The sequence below is a fragment of the Choloepus didactylus genome, chromosome 5, assembly GCF_015220235.1.
Source record: "Choloepus didactylus isolate mChoDid1 chromosome 5, mChoDid1.pri, whole genome shotgun sequence".
Classification (NCBI taxonomy): domain Eukaryota; kingdom Metazoa; phylum Chordata; class Mammalia; order Pilosa; family Megalonychidae; genus Choloepus; species Choloepus didactylus.
Window position 1 is genome coordinate 41,282,093 of NC_051311.1, and position 25,626 is coordinate 41,307,718.

General features: G+C 39.9%; 1 protein-coding gene across 1 annotated transcript in view; it reads right to left on the reverse strand.

The window, feature by feature from the left end:
* The window catches only part of CNTNAP2 (contactin associated protein 2), a 2,391,149-nt gene that overhangs the window by 179,641 nt on the left and 2,185,882 nt on the right, over positions 1-25,626 (reverse strand). Inside the window, exons 19-20 of the mRNA XM_037835931.1 lie at positions 20,259-20,495; positions 2,706-2,839 (exon numbers count right to left, since the gene is read on the reverse strand). Coding sequence (XP_037691859.1) covers positions 2,706-2,839; positions 20,259-20,495 — 371 coding nt within the window. The remainder of the gene's footprint in view (positions 1-2,705; positions 2,840-20,258; positions 20,496-25,626) is intronic.

Below are 25,626 nucleotides of genomic sequence, written 5' to 3' on the forward strand. Positions count from 1 at the left end.
TTTCCTTCTCCCTTTGGAGAAAGGAAGGGCCACCTGGGATAACCCTGGACTGAACTGGAAAGGCTGGGCTGAAGAAGACCAGAGTACCTCAAACTGTTAAGTCCTTCCTAGTTGAATTCAGGTGGGATGAGGCTTCTGGCTCTCTAAACATGCCCAGAAATCTCAGTGCAATTGCAATACACTGTCTGCCAGAGGCAGGAGGGAGGACAGTGGATTTCCAATACCTTGGGTACAATTACTAGGGCAAAATTCTTTCCAAGTCCTTTAGAGTGCTTCCCACGTTACTCTTTTCCCTTACTTCAAAGTAGCATACTTCCAATGTGTTTCAGACCCATAGCTCCTCCCTCCTCTATCCTGGAAATGTGCTCCCATTCCTTTGGACAAATTCCCCCAATTCCTCACTCCAATTATGAGGGTTGATTAGGGGCTATCAGTCACTGTCCCCTCTCCACCCCATTAAGGTGAGCACATGACCCAAGCCAGACCAATCAGAGACCTTCTCTGGGACTTTGAAGAAGAAACTCGGACGCTTTCTTCTGGTAGCACAACTGGGAAGACTGACCAGTGTGCTCTTGGAGCTGGGACTTGTGATATATGAAACATAAAGCATATTAATAAGAGGTAATTAACCCATCCTCAGAGAGGCATGGAGAGGCACAGATGAGAGAGGGAGGAAGGGAGGAAGGAAGGGGGAGAGGGAGGGAGGCAGGGAGAGAGGAATAGTGGGAGGGAGAAAGGGAGAGAGACCAAACCAATGGTGTACTAGTCCATGGTTTTAATTCTTCAAATTTTCTGGATTGTGTTCCCTAGTTTTGATTTTTCCTTTTTCCAAAACTAATTCTAAATTGATTTTCTATCATTTGCAACTAAAAGAACCTTGAGCAATACACCAAGACTTTCCCCCAAACCTCTCTCAGTCCTCTAGATTCTCTGTGGTTCCCTGACACCTTAGCAATCGAGATCTCTCTGGGTCTCCTGTCTCAAAAGCCCCAATCTTAAAATAGTCCACCCCTGTCCCCTTCTTCAGGTCAACCTCCAATTCACTGCAACAGGTTCTAGCTCTGATTAAGCTGGCGTTTGTATCTTAAAGAGCTGCTGGTTAGTTCCAAAGAATTCCCACTTGAGTGAATGTGCCAGAGAGGCAGCCTCCTTACCTATCCTTACTCCAGGATTTCATTTTGGGAAATACACCCATAAGTGAAATTATTTAGCCCATCCAACTCTACTGTCTCCTCCCACTTACCCCTCTCATCTTTGCATGTGGTTCCATAGCCCACAGGGATTAGACCCAACAAGGCAGTAACCATGGGAGATTCTTTAGCTATAGCGGATCTTCTCTAGTATATTTTCCTTAAAGCCAAATGTTTAGTTCTTTTTAATTTTTAACATTATTTTGCAATGGTAAAATGGCAAGGAAAATAATTTTCTTTAAAAGAGGTGACAGACTGGGTGGTTTAAAAGAAGATAATGCCTCTAATCAAAAGCCAATGAAGACAATAAGGTGTTATAAAACCATCTATCTCCCGAACAAGCTTGCTTTTCTGAAAAAATGAGTTATAGTTAAAGATGGGTTCTACACATTCAGTAAGTCATTTATAGAACCTAATGTGTATCAGGCACTGTGCTAGGCACAGGGACTCTGTTGATATGAAAGAACCTTATTTATTCCACATTTGATTGGCTGCAAAATAAGCTGTAACTGCAAGTTGTCACTTTGCTAAGAAAGAGCTCTCCTTAAAATGCCCTATAGCATTTACTGCCAAAGGCCATATGTAAACTCCATATCAAGTTATGGATTTGACACCCACCAGTTTTCTAAAAGAGAAACAGGGCTTGTGCCTTTTCTTTGCAATCTGAACTTCCCACAGCAACTAGCCTGGATCCGAAAGAGGGCTGAGAGGCTGCTGAACTCCTGCCAAATGACACTCCACCCTACTGACAAAACAGCATCCCCCTGCTGTTCTTTTTCCTGACAGGTATCTATTTTCAACTCCTTCTAGAGAATACAGTGACAGTTCCCATCCTTGATCTTTTGGCTTAGTTCCCAGGGAGAGCTCCTCAGGTTATGGTTTATTCATGGTGTCTCCCAGGCTGGTTTCTTCATAATAAAGAATCAGTGGTGGGGGTATGGGCGATAAACGAACCCAAAATAAAACTTGAGTGTTATAATAAAAACATCCCTTTGTGTGCTGAAGGCCTAAAACCAGAATCCAAGATTCTGGGGAAGGTCTATATTTTGAGGCTTTTAAGGCAAAGAATCCACAAAAGGAAATATATATATATATATGAATATAGTTATTCATATTGTGTGGGAGTAGTGAAAGAAGTAGGTCAGATAAACCAAAAAGCCTGAAAACTTCAGATATCTGAAAGAATTGAGAAAAAAGATGGTGCAATGGATACAAACAGTAGACTGATAGATGGAGTGTGTCTAAAACAGGGAAAGTTACAAAGAATATACAGAGTAAACATTTATTCTACCTTCTCAGTAAAAAGTTTCTTCTCCATTAACTCAGTCATTGCCCTGCCTGTAAGGGCTATACATCTTTCTCCTTCACTGGTTAGGCATTTGTAGAAAATACAGTAAACATCTCTTCCACTTGCCCACCAGCTCCCAAAGCAAAACGGAATCAATGACCAAGTATTAAGGGGATAGGGACTGAGACACTATATTATATACAATTTATAAATACATGCATGCATACCTGGAGAATTATGGTTTTCTCATGTCGGGTGATGTTAACACTGTGGGGTTGTCCATTTGCCATGTTCCTGTGGTCTACATCAATATTATATGGCTCTCTGGTGCCACCCAGGTTGTACCGAACCTGCAAGCTTCCTACATAAAGAAAAGGAGGGAAACTTAGTAATTCCTTTGCTCTGTGTTGCATTTTAATTTCACTCTCCTCATCCCCTGCCACTTAGGTTTCCATTAAAGTCCATTAATTTCATTCCAGTTTTGAATTCTGATTCACTGGCTCAGAGTCATACTAGTCCATAAGGGTTAACAGCCTGGGTAGCCGTAGTCACAATCTGCCCACAATGAGCCATCAGTGACCATCATCTCAATGTTGAAGCAGCAAGTGGTATAAATGGTGCAAGTTGGGATTGCACCTGGAAATGAAGAATGAAAACATACACAGGCCCCCACAAAATACTATGTTAAATAAAAAATAAACACAGGGTGTGCGGATGTTCTTATGCCATCAGCAAAGTGTGACATCTGGAATATAAAAGAATCACGAGCATACAATATTAAAAATAAGCATAATTTACAAAAGATAAATACATGGGATTTGGGGTGGTCTCAGAAACCGTGAAAGCAAAGCAATGAATTTTATTGTAGGTTAGACTGCATCAATTCAAATGCAAATTAAAGAGAAAGATGGGTTTTCAGGTCCCCAAGTTCTCTTTTGCCCTTCAATTAGAGTTCACTTTGCCTCAATGACACATTCTTTTTTTTTTTCCCTCTCCTCTGTCTTTCCAACAGTGATAAACAATATTCAAAAGAACTAACATAGTATTTCTAGATTCTGTTTTCAATTCATTGGCACTGCAAGCATAACATTTATTTCTTACTTATGAATTTTAAAGTTATCCATTTTTTATTCATTTTTTTTTGTCAAACTGAAATCTTTATGTTGTTAATAGCCTTTTACATCCCAGAGATTAAAAATGGAGCCAGAAAACTAGCAAGAGTTTGACCAACTTTTAATCACCTAATAGATTCTTTTTTTAATATTCATTTTATTGAGATATATTCACATACCACACAGTCATACAAAACAAATCGTACATTCGATTGTTCACAGTACCATTACATAGTGAAATATTCATCACCAAAATCAATCCCTGACACCTTCATTACCACACACACAAAAATAACAAGAATAATAATTAAAGTGAAAAAGAGCAATTAAAGTAAAAAAGAACACTGGGTGCCTTTGTCTGTTTGTTTGTTTCCTTCCCCTATTTTTCTACTCATCCATCCACAAACTAGACAAAGGGGAGTGTGGTCCTTATGGCTTTCCCAATCGCATTGTCACCCCTCATAAGCTACATTTTTATACAACCTAATAGACTCTTTGTTGCCTCTTTCATTTTCCTTTTGGTTTTCAAGTTACAAAATCAAACATGATAACTAAAACTTGAAAAGAAAAAAAACAAAAACAAAAGCAAAAACAAAAAAAAAAGGAAAGAAAAAAAGAGAAAGTCACCATCCAGAGGTAACAAAATCATGGCAATACATCCTTCTAGACATTTCTCCTGCCCATACATACATATAAATCAATGCAATCATTTCTAAATGCTGCACTTTCTTATTTAGGCATTCCAGCATTACACTTGCCACTTAAAATACGACACTATGTTACTGGAGTTGAAAGAAACCTTTGTTTAGAGTGATCGAGAATTAATTGCATTTCCTAGTTTTGCTTTCTGAACTCCACAATCCTTAACTATTTCCATTTTTCCTTAGCATTGTATCCTAGATCTTTTTGCTTACAGCCTCTCAACCAAATATGATTGTTTTTTGTCCCCTAACTGTATCTGAAATACACCCACTCTTCTCCATCTCCATATCCACAGGGGCCATCAGCAGTACCTATAATGCCCCTGGATGATTCACAAAGGAGCATTTCCTCCTGGCTGGAGCATCTCCCTGAAGCTCTCCCAGTCCTGCCTTAGTGCCCTCGTGCCAGCCACAACCATGGCAGAGATGCGATGGCCACCATCTGGGCTGAATCTACAGCATCTCTTGCTTGGAACACTTAAAACAGATTCCTACTCAGTCTCTCCTTTAAAAACCACCCCTCTTGACCTCATTTCACACTCAAGTGAATTCCCTCTTTCTCTGCTCTTTTTTTTTTTTTTTTAACTACTAATCTCTTTAAAAGAGTTGTTTATACTTTTGTGTCTGATGCCTTTCTGATTTTATCATGAGCCCACTCCAGTCATACTTTCATCCACACTTCGCCACTGAGGCTGCTCTCCCTAAGGTCATCAGACACCTCTAGATGAGTAAAGGTGATGTTTGCTCTCAGGCCCCCTCTTCCTTACCCTTTCATCAGCCTTCGACAGAGCGGATCAGCCTTCTGGAAACAATTTCTACCGTTGGCTTCCAGGACACACATTTTTTTGGGTTTTCTTCTCAATCTTTTTCTTCTTCCTGGACACCTTCACCTTGAGTGCCCAGGGACCAGTCCTCAAGCTTCTTCTCTTCTCTATTCACGCCCATTTCTAGGTTGCTCTTATCCAGTCTTAAGGTTTTGAATGCAGTGTGTATATGTCAGATCCCCAAATCTGTACTCAGTCAGACCTCTCTCCTGAATTCTAGACTCATACCTCAAAGCCTCTACTCAACGTCTTTGCTTTGATGACTTGTGGGCACCTCAAACAAAACATACGCAAAAACAAACTTCTGATCTCCCCAAAGGCACTCAACTGCAATTTTCCACATCTCAGATAATGGCCACTCATCCTTTTAGTTATTCCTGCCAAAAGCCTTGATGCCTCTCTTTTCTCCGATGTTACATGCATGATCCATCAGCAAATCCTCTCAGCTCTATCTTCAAAATATATCCTGCACCTTACCTCTTTTTATCACCTCCATTTCCACCCCTTGGTCCAAGCCACCATCGTTTTTTGCCTGGATCATTTCTCTAGCTTTCAAACTAATCTCCTTGCTTCAGCTCTTCTCCCTCTCCCCCTGTCACCACACCAGTTTTTTCTCTGCACAGAGAGCAGAGGGATCCTCTGCTCAGACTCCTCCAGAGTCTTCCTAGTTTAGAGTAAAATCAAAGTCCTTACAATGACTTACCAGGCCTTATAGGATCTCCTCCTATCATCGCTGGCTTAATATCTTACTACTCTCCTCCTTGCTCACTCCACACCAGACCACGCTGGCCTCTGTTTTGCTTCCCCCAAAGCCAGTATGTTCCTGCCTCAGGGCCTTTGCACTTGCTCATTTTGCAGTTATCCTCATGGATGCCCCCCTTACCCCTTCAGGTCTTTGCTCAAATGCCATCCTTTCAGTGATTATTTCTGTCTTCCCCATTAAAAACTGGATTTCCTCACTCCTTTCCTTTGGCTAGGCTTTCCCTGCCCATTTTTCTTTCTTTCTTTTTTTTAAATTCAATTTTATTGAGATATATTCATATACCATACAATCATCCAAACTGTACAATCAATTGTTCACAGTACCATCATATAGTTGTGCATTCATCACCCCAATCTATTTTTTGAACATTTTCCTTGTACCAGAAAAAATGAAAATAAGAATAAAAAATAAAAGTAAAAAAGAACACCCAAATCATCCTCCCCACTCCCATCCTATTTTTCATTTAGTTTTTTTGTCCCCATTTTTCTACTCATCAATTCATACACTGGATAAAGGGAGTGTGATCCACACAGCTTTCACAATCACACTGTCACCTCTTGTAAGCTACATTGCTATACAATCATCTTCAAGAGTCAAGGCTACTGGGTTGCAGTTTGACAGTTTCAGATATTTACTTCTAGCTATTTCAATGCATTAAAACCTAAAAAGGGTTATCCATCTAGTGCATAAGAATGTCCACCAGAGTGACCTCTCGACTCCGTTTGGAATCTCTCAGCCACTGAAACTTTATTTCGCTTCATTTTGCATCCCCCTTTTGGTCAAGAAGATGTTCTCAATCCCACAATGCCAGATCCAGATTCATCCCTGGGAGTCATATCCCACGTTGCCAGGGAGATTTACACCCCTGGGAGTCAGATCCCATGTAGTGGGGAGGGCAGTGAGTTCACCCACTGAGTTGACTTAGCTAGAGAGAGAGCTGCCCACCGTTCTTGCCTTAATATTATTTTTTTGTTACTGTATAGCATTTTGCATATTGTACTTATTTAATTTATTGTCTGTCTTCTCCCATTCAAATGTAAACTCCATGAGAGCAAGAACTTTGGTTTATATTTGTGTGATTTTATTCCCAGTGTCCAGATCAGTGCTTTCCTGGTACCTACCAGGTGCCTGATGAATATTTACTGAATCAGTGAATGAATGGTCTCCCTGCTTCTGTGCCTTTTTCTTCCCAATGTTTTCTCCACAAAGCCAACAGAGTGATATGTTCAAAGTACATATTTGATTATTTTGGGACACCCTTCAAAGGTGTCCTTTAAACATCTCCCAGTTGCTCCTGGGCTAAAGATGTGCATTCTTAATACAGCTTATGATGTCCTGTCTCATTTGGGTTCTCCCTGTTACTTTATTTTCAAATCATGCCACTCACATCCTCATGTTTCACCCTCGAGTTATCTTGGACTTCTCTTATTCCCCAGAAAACATCATTCTCCTTCCCACTGCAGGTCTTTGAACATGTTGCTCCCTCCTTCTGAGCTGCTTTTTTTCCACCCCTCACTGTTTTACCCATTCTTTCCCTTTATCATAACAGCATTAAAACCAATCCATTGTTTGGGGGTGAAGAAGATGATTCAGCAATTGTTTGCCAACTTGCAGAAAAACCAAGTTGTATGAAGTTTTCCCTCCCACTTTATGCCTGGTGTTTTGATATCGATGGTGTGATCATACCCAGTTTTCTTATTTATAAAGTTATATTCATTCATCATTCACTCATTCATTTATTCATCTATTCAGGAAACATTTACTTAGTGTCCATGCAAAGCACTGTTAAACTCAATTTTTCAAGGTCTGAGAGTGGCTGGCAGGCTAGAAACGTAAAGTCCGGTTCTAATGCAAACAGTTTCCCCACCCCCCAACCCTTAGCACAGGCCAGGCCCTGGGCTTGGCTGTGGAGAGACGAAGATAAGTGTGGATGGTCTGTTTTTGAGGACTAGAGGTCAGATGAGTTGGGAATTATGCAAACAACCAGGTGGTTTCCTCCCTACTGTCTTCTTGTCCTTGATCCCTGTTTTAGTTTCCCTGGCCGCTCAAGCAAATACCACGCAGTAGGTTGGCTTAAACAAGGGGAATTTATTGGCTCATGGTTTTGAGGCTGGGAAATGTCCAAATCAGAGTCATCAAGGTGATGCTTTCTCCCTGAAGTTTGGCATTCTGGCGCTGGCTGCCAGCATCCTTGTCTTGGCTTTTCTGTCACATGGCATTGCACACGGTGGCCTCTCGTGGCCTCTCCCTTCTTTTCCAGGTTCCATTGACTTTCAGGTTCTGGCTGCTCCCTCTGTGGCTTTCTCTCCATTTGTCTGAATTTCATTTCACTTATGAAGGATTCCGGTTATAGGATTAAGACCCAACTTGACTGAATTGGGCCACACCTTAATTGCAGTAACCTTATAAAAGGCCCTACTTACAATGGGTTCACACCCCCAGGAACAGATTAAATTTAAGGACATGTTTTTCCTGGGGTACATAGCTCTAAACCACCATAGTCCCTTTATGTTCCTGAGCTCTATTAAAATCAGTGTTAAGTGACTTTCATTATTTCTTTCTCTTTCCTGGCTTTCTTGGATTTTGTAAATGCAATTTAAAATTTCTGTAACTTTTTCATTTAAAGGTAACAGGAGAGGCGGGGCAAGATGGCAGACTGGTGAGCTGTAAGTGTTAGCTACTCCTCCAAGAAAGTAGGTAAAAAACCAGGAACTGCGTGGACTGGACACCACAGAGCAATCTGAGGTTGGGCATACTTCATACAACACTCATGAAAACGTGGAACTGCTGAGATCAGCGAAATCTGTAAGTTTTTGCGGCCAGGGGACCCGCGCCCCTCCCTGCCAGGCTCAGTCCCCGGGGAGGAGGGGCTGTCAGCTCCGGGAAGGAGAAGGGAGAATTGCAGTGGCTGCTCTTATCGGAAACTCATTCTACTGATTCAAACTCCAACCATAGATAGACTGAGACCAGACACCAGAGACTCTGAGAGCAGCCAGCCCAGCAGAGAGGAGACAGGCATAGAAAAAAAACAACACGAAAAACTCCAAAATAAAAGCGGAGGATTTTTGGAGTTCTGGTGAACGCAGAGGGGGGAAGGGCGGAGCTCAGGCCTTGAGGCGCATATGCAAATCCCGAAGCAAAGCTGATCTCTCTGCCCTGTGCACCTTTCCTTAATGGCCCTGGTTGCTTTGTCTATTAGCATTTCAATAACCCATTAGATCTCTGAGGAGGGCCGTTTTTTTTTTTTTTTTTTTTTAAATCCTTTTTGCTCTTTCTAAAACAATTACTCTAAGAAGCTCAATACAGAACGCTTCAAAGAATTGCAATTTGGGCACGGCAAGTCAAGAGCAGAACTAAGAGAGCTCTGAGACAAAAGGCAATAATCCAGTGGCTGAGAAAATTCACTAAACAACACAACTTCCCAAGAAAAGGGGGGTGTCCGCTCACAGCCACCATCCTGGGGGACAGGAAACACTCCTGCCCATCGCCAGCCCCATAGCCCAGAGCTGCCCCAGACAACCCAGTGTGACGGAAGTGCTTCAAATAACAGGCACACACCACAAAACTGGGCGTGGACATTAGCCTTCCCTGCAACCTCAGCTGAATGTCCCAGAGCTGGGAAGGTGGAGCAGTGTGAATTAACAAAGCCCCATTCAGCCATCATTTGAGCAGACTGGGAGCCTCCCTACACAGCCCAGCAGCCCAGAACTGCCCTGGGGGGACGGCACTCACCTGTGACATAGCACAGTCATCCCTCAACAGAGGACCCGGGGTGCACGGCCTGGAAGAGGGGCCCACTTGCAAGTCTCAGGAGCCATACGCCAATACCAAAGACTTGTGGGTCAGTGGCAGAGACAAACTGTGGCAGGACTGAACTGAAGGATTAGACTATTGCAGCAGCTTTAAAACTCTAGGATCATCAGGGAGATTTGATTGTTAGGGCCACCCCCCCTCCCCGACTGCCCAGAAACACGCCCCACATACAGGGCAGGCAACACCAACTACACACGCAAGCTTGGTACACCATTTGGGCCCCACAAGACTCACTCCCCCACTCACCAAAAAGGCTAAGCAGGGGAGATCTGGCTTGTGGAGAACAGGTGGCTCGTGGACGCCACCTGCTGGTTAGTTAGAGAAAGTGTACTCCACGAAGCTGTAGATCTGATAAATTAGAGATAAGGACTTCAACTGGTCTACAAACGCTAAAAGAACCCTATCAAGTTCAGCAAATGCCACGAGGCCAAAAACAACAGAAAATTATAAAGCATATGAAAAAACCAGACGATATGGATAACCCAAGCCCAAGCACCCAAATCAAAAGACCAGAAGAGACACAGCACCTAGAGCAGCTACTCAAAGAACTAAAGATGAACAATGAGACCATAGTACGGGATATGAAGGAAATCAAGAAGACCCTAGAAGAGCATAAAGAAGACATTGCAAGACTAAATAAAAAAATGGATGATCTTATGGAAATTAAAGAAACTGTTGACCAAATTAAAAAGATTCTGGATACTCATAGTACAAGACTAGAGGAAGTTGAACAATGAATCAGTGACCTGGAAGATGACAGAATGGAAAATGAAAGCATAAAAGAAAGAATGGGGAAAAAAAATTGAAAAACTCGAAATGGACCTCAGGGATATGATAGATAATATGAAACGTCCGAATATAAGACTCATTGGTGTCCCAGAAGGGGAAGAAAAGGGTAAAGGTCTAGGAAGAGTATTCAAAGAAATTGTTGGGGAAAACTTCCCAAATCTTCTAAACAACATAAATACACAAATCATAAATGCTCAGCGAACTCCAAATAGAATAAATCCAAAAAAACCCACTCCGAGACATATACTGATCACACTGTCAAACATAGAAGAGAAGGAGCAAGTTCTGAAAGCAGCAAGAGAAAAGCAATTCACCACATACAAAGGAAACAGCATAAGACTAAGTAGTGACTACTCAGCAGCCACCATGGAGGCGAGAAGGCAGTGGCACGATATATTTAAAATTCTGAGTGAGAGGAATTTCCAGCCAAGAATACTTTATCCAGCAAAGCTCTCCTTCAAATTTGAGGGAGAGCTTAAATTTTTCACAGACAAAGAAATGCTGAGAGAATTTGCTAACAAGAGACCTGCCCTACTGGAGATACTAAAGGGAGCCCTACAGACAGAGAAACAAAGACAGGACAGAGAGACTTGGAGAAAGGTTCAGTACTAAAGAGATTCGGTATGGGTACAATAAAGGATATTAATAGAGAGAGGGAAAAATATGGCAAACATAATCCAAAGGATAAGATGGCCGATTCAAGAAATGCCTTCACGGTTTTAACGTTGAATGTAAATGGATTAAACTCCCCAATTAAAAGATATAGATTCGCAGAATGGATCAAAAAAAATGAACCATCAATATGTTGCATACAAGAGACTCATCTTAGACACAGGGACACAAAGAAACTGAAAGTGAAAGGATGGAAAAAAATATTTCATGCAAGCTACAGCCAAAAGAAAGCAGGTGTAGCAATATTAATCTCAGATAAAATAGACTTCAAATGCAGGGATGTTTTGAGAGACAAAGAAGGCCACTACATACTAATAAAAGGGGCAATTCAGCAAGAAGAAATAACAATCGTAAATGTCTATGCACCCAATCAAGGTGCCACAAAATACATGAAAGAAACACTGGCAAAACTAAAGGAAGCAATTGATGTTTCCACAATAATTGTGGGAGACTTCAACACATCACTCTCTCCTATAGATAGATCAACCAGACAGAAGACCAATAAGGAAATTGAAAACCTAAACAATCTGATAAATGAATTAGATTTAACAGACATCTACAGGACATTACATCCCAAATCACCAGGATACACATACTTTTCTAGTGCCCACGGAACTTTCTCCAGAATAGATCATATGCTGGGACATAAAACAAGCCGCAATAAATTTAAAAAGATTGAAATTATTCAAAGCACATTCTCTGACCACAATGGAATACAATTAGAAGTCAATAACCATCAGAGACTTAGAAAATTCACAAATACCTGGAGGTTAAACAACACACTCCTAAACAATCAATGGGTTAAAGAAGAAATAGCAAGAGAAATTGCTAAATATATAGAGACGAATGAAAATGAGAACACAACATACCAAAACCTATGGGATGCAGCAAAAGCAGTGCTAAGGGGGAAATTTATAGCACTAAACGCATATATTAAAAAGGAAGAAAGAGCCAAAATCAAAGAACTAATGGATCAACTGAAGAAGCTAGAAAATGAACAGCAAACCAATCCTAAACCAAGTACAAGAAAAGAAATAACAAGGATTAAAGCAGAAATAAATGACATAGAGAACAAAAAAACAATAGAAAGGATAAATATCACCAAAAGTTGGTTCTTTGAGAAGATCAACAAGATTGACAAGCCCCTAGCTAGACTGACAAAATCAAAAAGAGAGAAGACCCATATAAACAAAATAATGAATGAAAAAGGTGACATAACTGCAGATCCTGAAGAAATTAAAAAAATTATAAGAGGATATTATGAACAACTGTATGGCAACAAACTGGATAATGTAGAAGAAATGGACAATTTCCTGGAAACATATGAACAACCTAGACTGACCAGAGAAGTAATAGAAGACCTCAACCAACCCATCACAAGCAAAGAGATCCAATCAGTCATCAGAAATCTTCCCACAAATAAATGCCCAGGGCCAGATGGCTTCACAGGGGAATTCTACCAAACTTTCCAGAAAGAACTGACACCAATCTTACTCAAACTCTTTCAAAACATTGAAAAAAATGGAACACTACCTAACTCATTTTATGAAGCTAACATCAATCTAATACCAAAACCAGGCAAAGATGCTACAAAAAAGGAAAACTACCGGCCAATGTCCCTAATGAATATAGATGCAAAAATCCTCAACAAAATACTTGCAAATCGAATCCAAAGACACATTAAAAAAATCATACACCATGACCAAGTGGGGTTCATTCCAGGCATGCAAGGATGGTTCAACATAAGAAAAACAATCAATGTATTACAACACATTAAAAACTCGAAAGGGAAAAATCAATTGATCATCTCAATAGATGCTGAAAAAGCATTTGACAAAATCCAACATCCCTTTTTGATAAAAACACTTCAAAAGGTAGGAATTGAAGGAAACTTCCTCAACATGATAAAGAGCATATATGAAAAACCCACAACCAGCATAGTACTCAACGGTGAGAGACTGAAAGCCTTCCCTCTAAGATCAGGAACAAGACAAGGATGCCCGCTGTCACCACTGTTATTCAACATTGTGCTGGAAGTGCTAGCCAGGGCAATCCGGCAAGACAAAGAAATAAAAGGCATCCAAATTGGAAAAGAAGAAGTAAAACTGTCATTGTTTGCAGATGATATGATCTTATATCTAGAAAACCCTGAGAAATCAACGATACACCTACTAGAGCTAATAAACAAATTTAGCAAAGTAGCAGGATACAAGATTAATGCACATAAGTCAGTAATGTTTCTATATGCTAGAAATGAACAAACTGAAGAGACACTCAAGAAAAAGATACCATTTTCAATAGCAACTAAAAAAATCAAGTACCTAGGAATAAACTTAACCAAAGATGTAAAAGACCTATACAAAGAAAACTACATAACTCTACTAAAAGAAATAGAAGGGGACCTTAAAAGATGGAAAAATATTCCATGTTCATGGATAGGAAGGCTAAATGTCATTAAGATGTCAATTCTACCCAAACTCATCTACAGATTCAATGCAATCCCAATCAAAATTCCAACAACCTACTTTGCAGACTTGGAAAAGCTAGTTATCAAATTTATTTGGAAAGGGAAGATGCCTCGAATTGCTAAAGACACTCTAAAAAAGAAAAACGAAGTGGGAGGACTTACACTCCCTGACTTTGAAGCTTATTATAAAGCCACAGTTGCCAAAACAGCATGGTACTGGCACAAAGATAGACATATAGATCAATGGAATCGAATTGAGAATTCAGAGATAGACCCTCAGATCTATGGCCAACTGATCTTTGATAAGGCCCCCAAAGTCACCGAACTGAGTCATAATGGTCTTTTCAACAAATGGGGCTGGGAGAGTTGGATATCCATATCCAAAAGAATGAAAGAGGACCCCTACCTCACCCCCTACACAAAAATTAACTCAAAATGGACCAAAGATCTCAATATAAAAGAAAGTACCATAAAACTCCTAGAAGATAATGTAGGAAAACATCTTCAAGACCTTGTGTTAGGAGGCCACTTCCTAGACTTTACACCCAAAGCACAAGCAACAAAAGAGAAAATAGATAAATGGGAACTCCTCAAGCTTAGAAGTTTCTGCACCTCAAAGGAATTTCTCAAAAAGGTAAAGAGGCAGGCAACTCAATGGGAAAAAATTTTTGGAAACCATGTATCTGACAAAAGACTGATATCTTGCATATACAAAGAAATCCTACAACTCAATGACAATAGTACAGACAGCCCAATTATAAAATCGGCAAAAGATATGAAAAGACAGCTCTCTGAAGAGGAAATACAAATGGCCAAGAAACACATGAAAAAATGTTCAGCTTCACTAGCTATTAGAGAGATGCAAATTAAGACCACAATGAGATACCATCTAACACCAATTAGAATGGCTGCCATTAAACAAACAGGAAACTACAAATGCTGGAGGGGATGTGGAGAAACTGGAAGTCTTATTCATTGTTGGTGGGACTGTATAATGGTTCAGCCATTCTGGAAGTCAGTCTGGCAGTTCCTTAGAAAACTAGATATAGAGCTACCCGATCCAGCGATTGCACTCCTCGGTATATACCCGGAAGATCGGAAAGCAGTGACACGAACAGATATCTGCACGCCAATGTTCATAGCAGCATTATTCACAATTGCCAAGAGATGGAAACAACCCAAATGTCCTTCAACAGATGAGTGGATAAATAAAATGTGGTATATACACACGATGGAATACTACGCGGCAGTAAGAAGGAACGATCTGGTGAAACATATGACAACATGGATGAACCTTGAAGACATAATGCTGAGTGAAATAAGCCAGGCACAAAAAGAGAAATATTATATGCTACCACTAATGTGAACTTTGAAAAATGTAAAACAAATGGTTTATAATGTAGAATGTAGGGGAACTAGCAGTAGAGGGCAATTAAGGAAGGGGGAACAATAATCCAAGAAGAACAGATAAGCTATTTAACGTTCTGGGGATGCCCAGAAATGACTATGGTCTGTTAATTTCTGATGGATGTAGTAGGAACAAGTTCACTGAAATGTTGCTATATTATGTAACTTTCTTGGGGTAAAGTAGGAACATGTTGGAAGTTAAGCAGTTATCTTAGGTTAGTTGTCTTTTTCTTACTCCCTTGTTATGGTCTCTTTGAAATGTTCTTTTATTGTATGTTTGTTTTCTTTTTAACTTTTTTTTCATACAGTTGATTTAAAAAAGAAGGGAAAGTTAAAAAAAAAAAAAGAAAAAGAAAAACAAGGAAAAAAAAAAGATGTAGTGCCCCCTTGAGGAGCCTGTGGAGAATGCAGGGGTATTCGCCTACCCCACCTCCATGGTTGCTAACATGACCACAGACATAGGGGACTGGTGGTTTGATGGGTTGAGCCCTCTACCATAAGTTTTACCCTTGGGAAGACGGTTACTGCAAAGGAGAGGCTAGGCCTCCCTGTATTTGTGCCTAAGAGTCTCCTCCTGAATGCCTCTTTGTTGCTCAGATGTGGCCCTCTCTCTCTGGCTAAGCCAACTTGAAAGGTGAAATCACTGCCCTCCCCCCTACGTGGGATCAGACACCCAGGGAAGTGAATCTCCCTGGCAACGTGGAATATGACTCCCGGGGAGGAATGTAGACCCGGCATCGTGGGACGGAGAACATCTTCTTGACCAAAAGGGGGATGTGAAAGGAAATGAAATAAGCTTCAGTGGCAGAGAGATTCCAAAACGAGCCGAGAGATCACTCTGGTGGGCACTCTTACGCACACTTTAGACAACCTTTTTTAGGTTCTAAAGAATTGGGGTAGCTGGTGGTGGATACCTGAAACTATTAAACTACAACCCAGAACCCATGAATCTCGAAGACAGTTGTATAAAAATGTAGCTTATGAGGGGTGACAGTGGGATTGGGAATGCCATAAGGACCAAACTCCAATTTGTCTAGTTTATGGATGGATGTGTAGAAAAGTAGGGGAAGCAAACAGACAAAGGTACCCAGTGTTCTTTTTTACTTCAATTGCTCTTTTTCACTCTAATTATTATTCTTGTTATTTTTGTGTGTGTGCTAATGAAGGTGTCAGGGATTGATTTAGGTGATGAATGTACAACTATGTAATGGTACTGTAAACAATCGAAAGTACAATTTGTTTTGTATGACTGCGTGGTATGTGAATATATCTCAATAAAATGATGATAAAAAAAAAATAAAGGTAACAGGAAAGATTAGCTTTGAGAAAAAAGATGAGTTGGAACTTTAAACTTATACATGGTGACTACCTATAAACAGCAATGGCAATATTTTTGAATAATAAAATTTAAATGATATATTTATTCATTTTAAATAATAGCAGAAGAGAATCACTAAATGATGGCAGGGAGAATATTAAGGTTTGCCCATTAAAATAAAATATCATTAAAATGGAGAGCTACCTTGCTTGCTGTAGCTCATGTTCATCTCCCAAGTGAATTAAGCAATAATAAGTTTCCGCTCTTTTATTGGCTGCAGCAAATAATGTGCTTAACAGATTTATTCTCTTCTGGCCATCATCATTATCATCAACAAAGACTTACTGAGCACCTGTTGTAGATAGGAGATGTACTGCTGAAAGCTTTTCATCTCACTGGGAAGATAGGGTATATTTATAACAAAGACAAATAACGATACAGTACACTGCCAAACAAATGACATTGAAAATAAGTGTAATAGCAGTTTAAAGTAAGGAGAAGTCATTGATAGGAAGCAAGACTTGATCTGAGCCTTGAATAAAAGGCAGGTATTAGACTAGAGAGGAAGATGGAGCATCTGCGGGTTAAGGGTACATAGCAGGCATAACAGGAGGTGCATGGAAATCCACACAATGCTTGAATAATAACGAATTTCTCAGAAAGGAAGAGTAGGGGAATACTGACTGTGTGGGGACTCTGGATAATAATAATTGCAACTCTTATATCGTGTCGTCCTAAGTGCTTTACATATATTAACTCATTTGATTTTCACAACATCCCTGTGAGGGAGACACTATTTTACAGATGAGGAAACTGATGCATGGAGGTTAACTGATTGCCCAAGATCACACAACTGGCCAGTGGCAGAAGCAGAATTCAGATGTAGACAATCTGGCCCTACCGATTGAGCTCTTAATCACTAGGCAGGTGGGCCTTGATTGGCAGGTTGCAGGATTGGGGATTTCTCCTATTTTTACTAGGGGTGGGGCAACACTGAGCATTTCATAAGGGACATTTATATAAAGGAAGAGTACTCTGGCTGTAGTGTGTAGGGTCAAGGAGGGATGACTGGTAACAGTGAGGTGGATTGGGACAGAGTGACCCGGTGGATGTGCTGTGGCACACTGGTGTTCCAACGAACAGGGAACAGGATGGCTAGGAGCATATTTCCCCTTGACTTTAGCAGATCTGAGGGAGGTGAGGGCTGCTGGAGTCACTGGGCTAGTGGCCTCCACAACACAACCTCATCCACTTACCCAAGGGCTGTCCAAATATAATAATTTTCCATACATGCCATGTCATGAACAATATTGAGAAGCACTAAATTAGACGATATTTGCTAAGATAGTAGCAGTGGGGAGGAAAAGAAAGGAATAAACTTGAGAGACATGATGAGAATTGAATGCAGGGACGAGTTGGCCTGGATGGACCGCAAGATGGGAAAAGATAGAGCCTTCCTGAATGACACCAAGCTTTTGAACTCAAGCGTCTGAATGAGAAGCCTCTCAGGGAGAGGCTGGTTCTGGGGAACAGTGATGATATGGTTTTCAATATATTGAGTTTGAGAGGATGCCAGAACATTCAGTTAAGACATTGTAGTTCTTTTCCCTGATATTTTGGAATAGACTTTATTGATTTTTTTGTTGCTGAATAGATTCCTCAACTTTTTTTCTAACTTTAACCCCCAAATGGTAAAAACAGTATTTGAAGTATGAACAAGCTGAATTTTTACCAGCAGTTTGAGGAAGGACTTGCAACAGTTTGAAGGAAACCTACCAGTTCTGCTCTCCAAATGCACTGAGAATGTTCTAGAGATCCCTGCAGTACAGAGAGTGTTCAAGCAAGTCACTTAATCTCTCTGCACTCTAGTTTTCTCATCTGTAGAAAGGGGGTAAGATTGTGTGGCTTGTAGGAGTCAGTGCATGTGACACTTAGCAGAATGTCAGGCACAAAGTGAGTGTCATTAAACAGCAGCTATTAATATGAAATTGATTAATCAAAACTCTTGCACACCATGAATATCCACAAACAGCATGAGTGCACACATGGGGTGGGTTATAGGCTATGGGATGGTGAGTTGCTAATATAGTTAGGGACTAAATTTTAGTAAGGCAGTGACTTGAGGATAAGACAAAACAGCATCTACTGGGGCTTGTTCCTTAAAGTCTTGACAAGCAGAAGATGGGAGTCAACTTCCTGGGGAGGGAGTTGAGAGGAAACCAATAGGTTTCCACTGGGAGGTTGGGTATCTGTGGGTGGAAAAGGGTAAATTTCAACTCTCATGGATTAAAAATTTACTTAACCTGATTGAGGAAGAATAAACTTAACTTTTGAACTCCTGGAAAGTAAGTCATATACCTTTCTCTCCTGTTTGCTGACTTGATTTTTGTTGCTATTTTTCAGATTAGAAAGGTAACATTTGAACGTTGTGAGCATTTGAAATGCATAAATGAGTATTACTCAGGAGAAATCAATCACCCATCATCTAACCATTCCGAGACATTCTGTATTCACATTATTGCTTTTTTGCCCTATTTGCATTTTTAATGGAGCTAAGGTGATACTATAGATTCAAGACTTATCTTGTTTTTTTAGTTTAACATTACATTACATAAAAAATTTTCCAATGACATTAATTACTCTTCATAAATATTATTTTTAATAGATACATGTTATTCCCTAACATCGTGGCTTCTCTTTTACTAGCCATTTTACTAGAGTTGAGTTTTTAAAGGTCCTCTTCAATTCTCATTTTCATAAATAACACTTTGATGAATATCTTTATGCATATACACATGCATATATTCTTTTTCATCTTCTTATACAACAGTGTTTAGCACAATGCATTGCACAGAGAGAGACAGATTAAGAAATTACTAAGTTTTTACTCAAGCTGAATTGGGTTGATAATAATAATTTTTGGTTCCCATGGAAGAAAACGTTGATCTTTTAGATGCTGAAACACCAGAATAGCTACAAAAAGGCTACAGAGTCTTAATTATTGAAGAGCAAGAAGGGATGGGAAATGAGAGAGGTGGTCTCCACATTTTCAGGTCACACAGCTTCTCTTGGAAGGGGTTAAAGAAACTTGCTTCCTGATAGTACTTAATTAATATTTGTAGTGGTAGTAATAGTAAAAAAAAAAAAAAAAGATCTTCTTAAAACTTCCAGCGTTTGAGAAATCAGGTTTCCAGAGAGGAAATGAACTCCCAATGTTCAGCAAGTTTAAATACTTCAGGACTGCTTAGACTTATCTCGCAGATCATCATTTGAAGGATCGTAAGTTCATTTGTATATTCTCAGCATGATGACCATTTTATTTGCACGCTTCTGACTTTCTGGCTTACTGCATATTTGGTGATCAAAATGGCACAGAGTGTTACAAGTTTAGATACACCACTTAGCCCAGGGATATATTTTTTAAATGTAAAATCCTCAGAGAGTGTTGGAATGAAAATGCCTTCGATTTTTCATTTCTATTGAAATTTCTTATGTTCTGTAGGAAGCTACTGATACACTGTAATGAATCAGGATGATTTAATGATTTATATACAATTAATTTTACTACTTCAAAGCTCATTTCCATTTAGTATAGTAGTGAATTTAGTTATTTAATGGGAACAAAAAATAATAATTATAAATACATAACCATCTCATATTTATGTAATATGGTTCTTGGAAATAACTTAACATGCTTTATCAACTTTATGACTATAACACATTGCTATAAAGCAGTTAACTGACAAGCTGTTTTCCTGTTTCACATAGAGGCTCAATGAGGTTCAGACAAGTTATGTGACCTGCTCAAAGTCCTGTGGAGAATAAAAGACAAGCAAAGAACCATTCAGACTCTTACTACAACATTCTGTCCACCCAATATGAAACAGCAGAAGACTAGGCATCTTTGTCCTTACCAGCGGGTTTGACAAGAACTGCCAAGAAGTCTGTAGTATGAGAACTGACGTAAAGGAGAATGCAGGGTGCCTTGGTGGTGCTGAAGCTGAAACTGAGTACCTCTCTGGCCAGGTCTGGGGTGGAGTTCTGTTGATCAGGAGAGTTTTCCGTTTTACCGGCTGACTCTTTGGTACCAATCCCTGGTGCCTGGAAATTATACCGCAGCCACATTCCCTCTTCAAAATATGCACCAACATCTGTTGAAAAGAAAAGGAAAGAGAAAATTGAAAAATGATGACAATGGCTGATGCTGCTACCATCAATGTTTTAAATGTGGGTAGACTGTTGATTTTTATAATGATCTCTAAAGACGTTCATTGAGGTAAATCTCTGGCTTCAGAATGAGGATTCAGTCTGGGAAAACGTCTATGTAGATGAACGTTATTTCACCAATATGAATATTCTATCAAAACAAAATAAACTGAACATGCAATAGAGCTTAGAAATATGTAAAATTAAAAAAATAATTGTGAAAGTTAATGTCGGGGATTGAATCGTGTACCCGCTGAAAGACATGTTCAAATCTTAATCTGCCACCCGGTGGGTGTGACTCCCTTTGTAAACAAGACTGTTGGAAGATGTTATTATTAGTTAAGGTGCGGCCAAATTGAATCAGGGTGAGTCTTAATCCATATGCTTGGAGGCCTTACGAAGAGAGGAAATTTGGATGCAGTCAGAGAAAGCCACAGGAGGAAGTCAGAAGTAAGCAGAAACCAGAGCATTTGCAAGACCCCCCGTGTGGCGGGAGGCAGAGATGCAGGCAGAGGTGCAAGTCAAGGAACCTCAAGGATTGCAGCAAGACAGCACCAGGTCTTTACAAACTTCTGAGAGAAAGCATGGCCTAGCCGATGCCTTGATTTTGGACTTCTGGCCTCACAAACTGTGAGCCAAGAAGCACCTGTTGGTAAGCCAACCCACTGTGTGGCAGTCCTGGCAAACTAAGTCAATTGAGAAACTTAAAGGATACCAGAAAAATGTCATGTACTCAGACCAAATAACTAATTTCAGCTGAAGAGATATGCTGAAAATAAAGATGGTGTTATAACATAAAAACCAATTTAAGGAACTCGTAGGCATTCTCTTCTTTGAGATTGGATTTGCTTTGGATGTTCACAAGGAAAGTCCTTGATAAAACCCTCATTATGTGTTCAAGAGGCTTTATGGATAGTGTTTAAAATCACAAGAAATGAAGTTAGAGGGACTTGGATTCAAATTTGGCACTGTCATTAATTAGCTATGTGGTCTTAGGGGAAATGGCTTATCCAACTTCTTTAGGTCTCAGTCTTTCATCTGTGAAGCGGAGGTAATAACAGTTGTTGTAAGAATTAAAAAGATGACATAAAGCAATTAGCACTTAAATACTATTATTATTATTAAGAAATTAGAAGAAAGGTCACTAATTCTTCATCAGCCATTTCCTATAGCCCAATCAGTGCTAATTGGTTTTTAAATTATTTCCTGGCAGACAAGCTCCTGCTGTAGATTCTCCCATTATTTGTTCACCGATGTTCTAAAATCACGTCCTGACTCACTATTAAAGTGAGTCCACTTTATCAAGATTTGTTTGATCTTTTCATAGTTACTGTTTCCATCTGCTTTTCTGAAAGCATTTTTCAAACTTCATTGCCCATGGAGCCTTTTATTTTCCCAACACTTGACATTTCACTAAATTAACACTGTGCAGAATATATTTTGCAAAACACTACTTTACATTATAATTAATAGGACAGGACAGTTTTTAACAGGATTCTTACATCTGGGAAATTTGAAGCTTTTACTTGTTAAGGAAGTCTAGCATGGAAACAGCAGTGCTGTAGTGGTTCAGAGCTTAGGCTCTGAAGTTAGACCCCTGGGGGTAAATCTTGGCCTTGCCACTAGCCAATTGAGCTAACTTGGGTCACTTGCTTGAAACACCCTAAGCCTCAGTTTCCTTCTCTGAAAAATGGGGCCTCACAAGTTGTTGTGAGGATTAAATAATCCATATATAACACTTAGACTGGTGCCTGGAATAGATGATAAATGCTCAATAAAGATTAATTATTATTACTATTTTCTATTGAGGGACACAGAAGGATGCAGCTGCCCACCCCTTAGCCTTCCATTGCATTCCCACCATACACACCCAAAACTCTGGAATTCACCATGGCATTGTTAGAGACAGTCTACCATATATTGCTTCTCATTGATTTGTGATGAAAAGAGAATTCAGTTATCTATGGCTTTCATTGATGGGCCGTACTATTTTCCTCCTGGTCTTCCCGCTCTAAGGACTTTTGGAAATGTGTGTGTGTGTGTGTGTGTGTGTGTGTGGTGGGGGGTCTATTGTCAAAATAAATAATAGGTGTGGGTATGCTAATGGCATTTTGTGGGTAGGGGCAAAGACTGCTGAATGTCCTGCAATGTGTGGACTGTTCCACACAATTAAGAACTGTCCTGCTCAAAAGGCCAAATGCATCCCTGTTGGGAAACACAGAATTAAACAAATATTTAATCCACTCTAGTCACTGCATTACCTACTGGGATGTAAAGATGAATAAACACAATGCTGCCCTAGAGGAACTTTCAGTGTAGCAGTGAGTGTGGCAGGAGAAGATAAATGAAAAATTTGAATACAATATAAGTCTGATCTTGTCTAATCAGCATGTTATATGATAAGAACCCCCATCTTGCTGCATAGAAGATCATAAGTTAGTTTTTCCATTCTTTGAGCAAATATTTATTGAGCGCTGACCCTGTACTGGGCACTAGGCTAGGCACTGAAGTTATATTCCTTGCTGTCAAGGAATTCTTGACCCAGAGGAGAATTTAAACTACAAACGGACCATAGAGTGCAGTGTGGGATGTACAGTATCGGGTATCTACAGGAGGCTCCTGGAACACAAGGGGAAACCAGTCCTGTCTCCAGGGGCCTGGGAAGGTTTCCTGAAGAAGAACACCTCTAAGCAGAGACCCAAAGACATGGCAGGTGGCTACATAAAGGGAGAGCGAAGAAGACAAACTTTCTAACTGATGTAACAGAATGCAAAAGATCTGAAGGTGAGAGAGGTTGCAATCTGAAGCATCATGCTCCCTAGACAAAATTCATCTTCTCCTTTTACTGTCATTCATTCGACACCTATTAGGTTTCTGCTATATTTCAGGTTGGGTATTGGGAATTTAATGGTGACCAAGACAGAGGTGATCCTGCACTCATTAGTTCAGAGTCTAGTGGGACAGATAGACATTACTAAGACAGGCTGCAGCAAAAGTGTTTGACAAATGGAAAACCCTTAGTGGGTAGGGAAATGTGGTAGAGGAGCAGTTGGAGAGAGCAGGCAGGGCAGGTCGCCTGGAGCGAAGACACCAGTGTGTTCACTTCACCAGCAGAGACCTTCTCCCAGAGAGTGTGTGGGTCATTATCTGAAAGCAGGTTGGGCTCAAATGGGGGAAAAGTAGTAGGTCTGGGGCCTGGAATGAGTGTGTGGGGTAAGGTTAGAAGTCAAGGCCAGAGGATGCAAACAAATCAGAGAGGGAAAGACAGGGATGATGCACAGGAAAATATGACTCTCAGGCACTTGAGATTCAAAATTGAGGATGAAGAATCTGGGTCTAGGAACAGCTCTGGGCAGCAAAGGCTGAGGAAGCAGGTAAAGCCATGGAGGCCACAAGGCACCTGAGTTACAGGTGCAAGGCATCATGGCGAGAACCTAAGTTTCCATTTGCCAGGTTCTCTCCAGCTGTCCCGTTCCCAGAGCCAGAACTGGAGCCAGAGTGAGCAGAACTGAGTTCCAGACATATCTTGGACTGCCTGCTTGGGAGCCTGTTAAAAATGTTGATCCCCAGGCCCATTCCCAGAATTTAGTGCAGAGATTCCAACCCAGAGGGTCCTGAGAATCAGCATTTTTAACAGGCTCCTCAGCTGATGCTATGCACACAAGAGTTCAAGATGCTTGGAATAGTTGCTGAGTAAGGATTGTGTACCTGGTGGGGCAGGGAACGGAGTGATGCCTGCTAGGGTTTGACAAGACATGTGTATCAGCTAAACTAGTGACAGCCATTCCAAAGCAGATCATGAAGAGAGATTTAAAAAGCTAGGGATTTTAGATAAACAAACCAAAAAAATGCCATGGAGAATACTTTTTGTGTATTTTACAGTTATCATTAAAAAGCTTGATGCATTTATGTCAGTTTCGGAGGAAGGCATATACTGGGTACAAAAGTGTTATTCTGAAAGTACATCATAAACCAGCTGTTAAACCAAGGCCTCCCAGTGTTGTGAATCATTCAAGGTTTGCAGTGACAGATTTACAGCTGTCATTTCATTGTTTCAGATTGTTTTAAGGAAATGCCAAATCAGGGTATCTTTTAGGAAAGTAATATCTTTTAGGAAAGTAAAATTATTCTCTCTTCTGAATGAACAACTACAATGATATTAATTTACCAAGCACAAAATAACATGTATTCATACATTACATTATCAAAAATAATTGAGTTAGTTAGAATACTTGGTTTAAGGTTTTTATACTAATAAGAGATAGTCTAAGTTTCACAATTTTCATATTGTTGAGAGAAAGAAATGATAAATTCTATGTCCATTTATTCTGTGATATAGTAGGAAAGATTTGTTCAATGATATCGTGTTTCTCAAAACTTTAAAATACATTTGCCATCTCTTAATTATTAAGTCATGTAAATTTGTCTTAATTATTTCTTGGTCTTAAAATGGATTATATGTAAATTATCCCTGGTTGAGGAAAAGAAGTTTGCAAATGTTTGGAATGAAATCCAGAAACTATCTCAGAATAATAGCATAAGGATATTCTTCCCCTTGTCTAACCAAATCCCTGGGGCTTACGGTGAAGAAGAAGAAGAAAAAAAAACAAAAAAACCAAACAGCTGACACTTACCCCTGTTATTAAATTGCTTCTCAGCTTCTTATTCTGAGAAAATAATTCCATTCCTTTTGCCTTTCCACCCCACTCCCTCTCTCCCCCTTTCTCTCTCTCTTCAAATTGACCTGATTCTTTTTATTCTCTAATTTCCCCATGAGGATGGAGAATCGAAAGTCCCCAATTTACAAATGGGCTCTTTTCCAAAAGTTTATTTTAAAGTCAGGAATTTGCAACTTGGAAATATTTTCCCACAGAAACAATGTTTTGAATGGTGGTTCGTTTGCCAGGGAAGTCCACAAATGCTGCTTCAGTTTGGATGTGTAATAAAAGACAATTGAAGAGTACCATTGTGTATTAGTAATTAAACAGGAAAACAACACAAAAATCTGAAGGTTTATTCTAATTGCAAGAACTCCAGGGAACTCTTCTCCCACAAGGATTTCATCCAACTTACCCA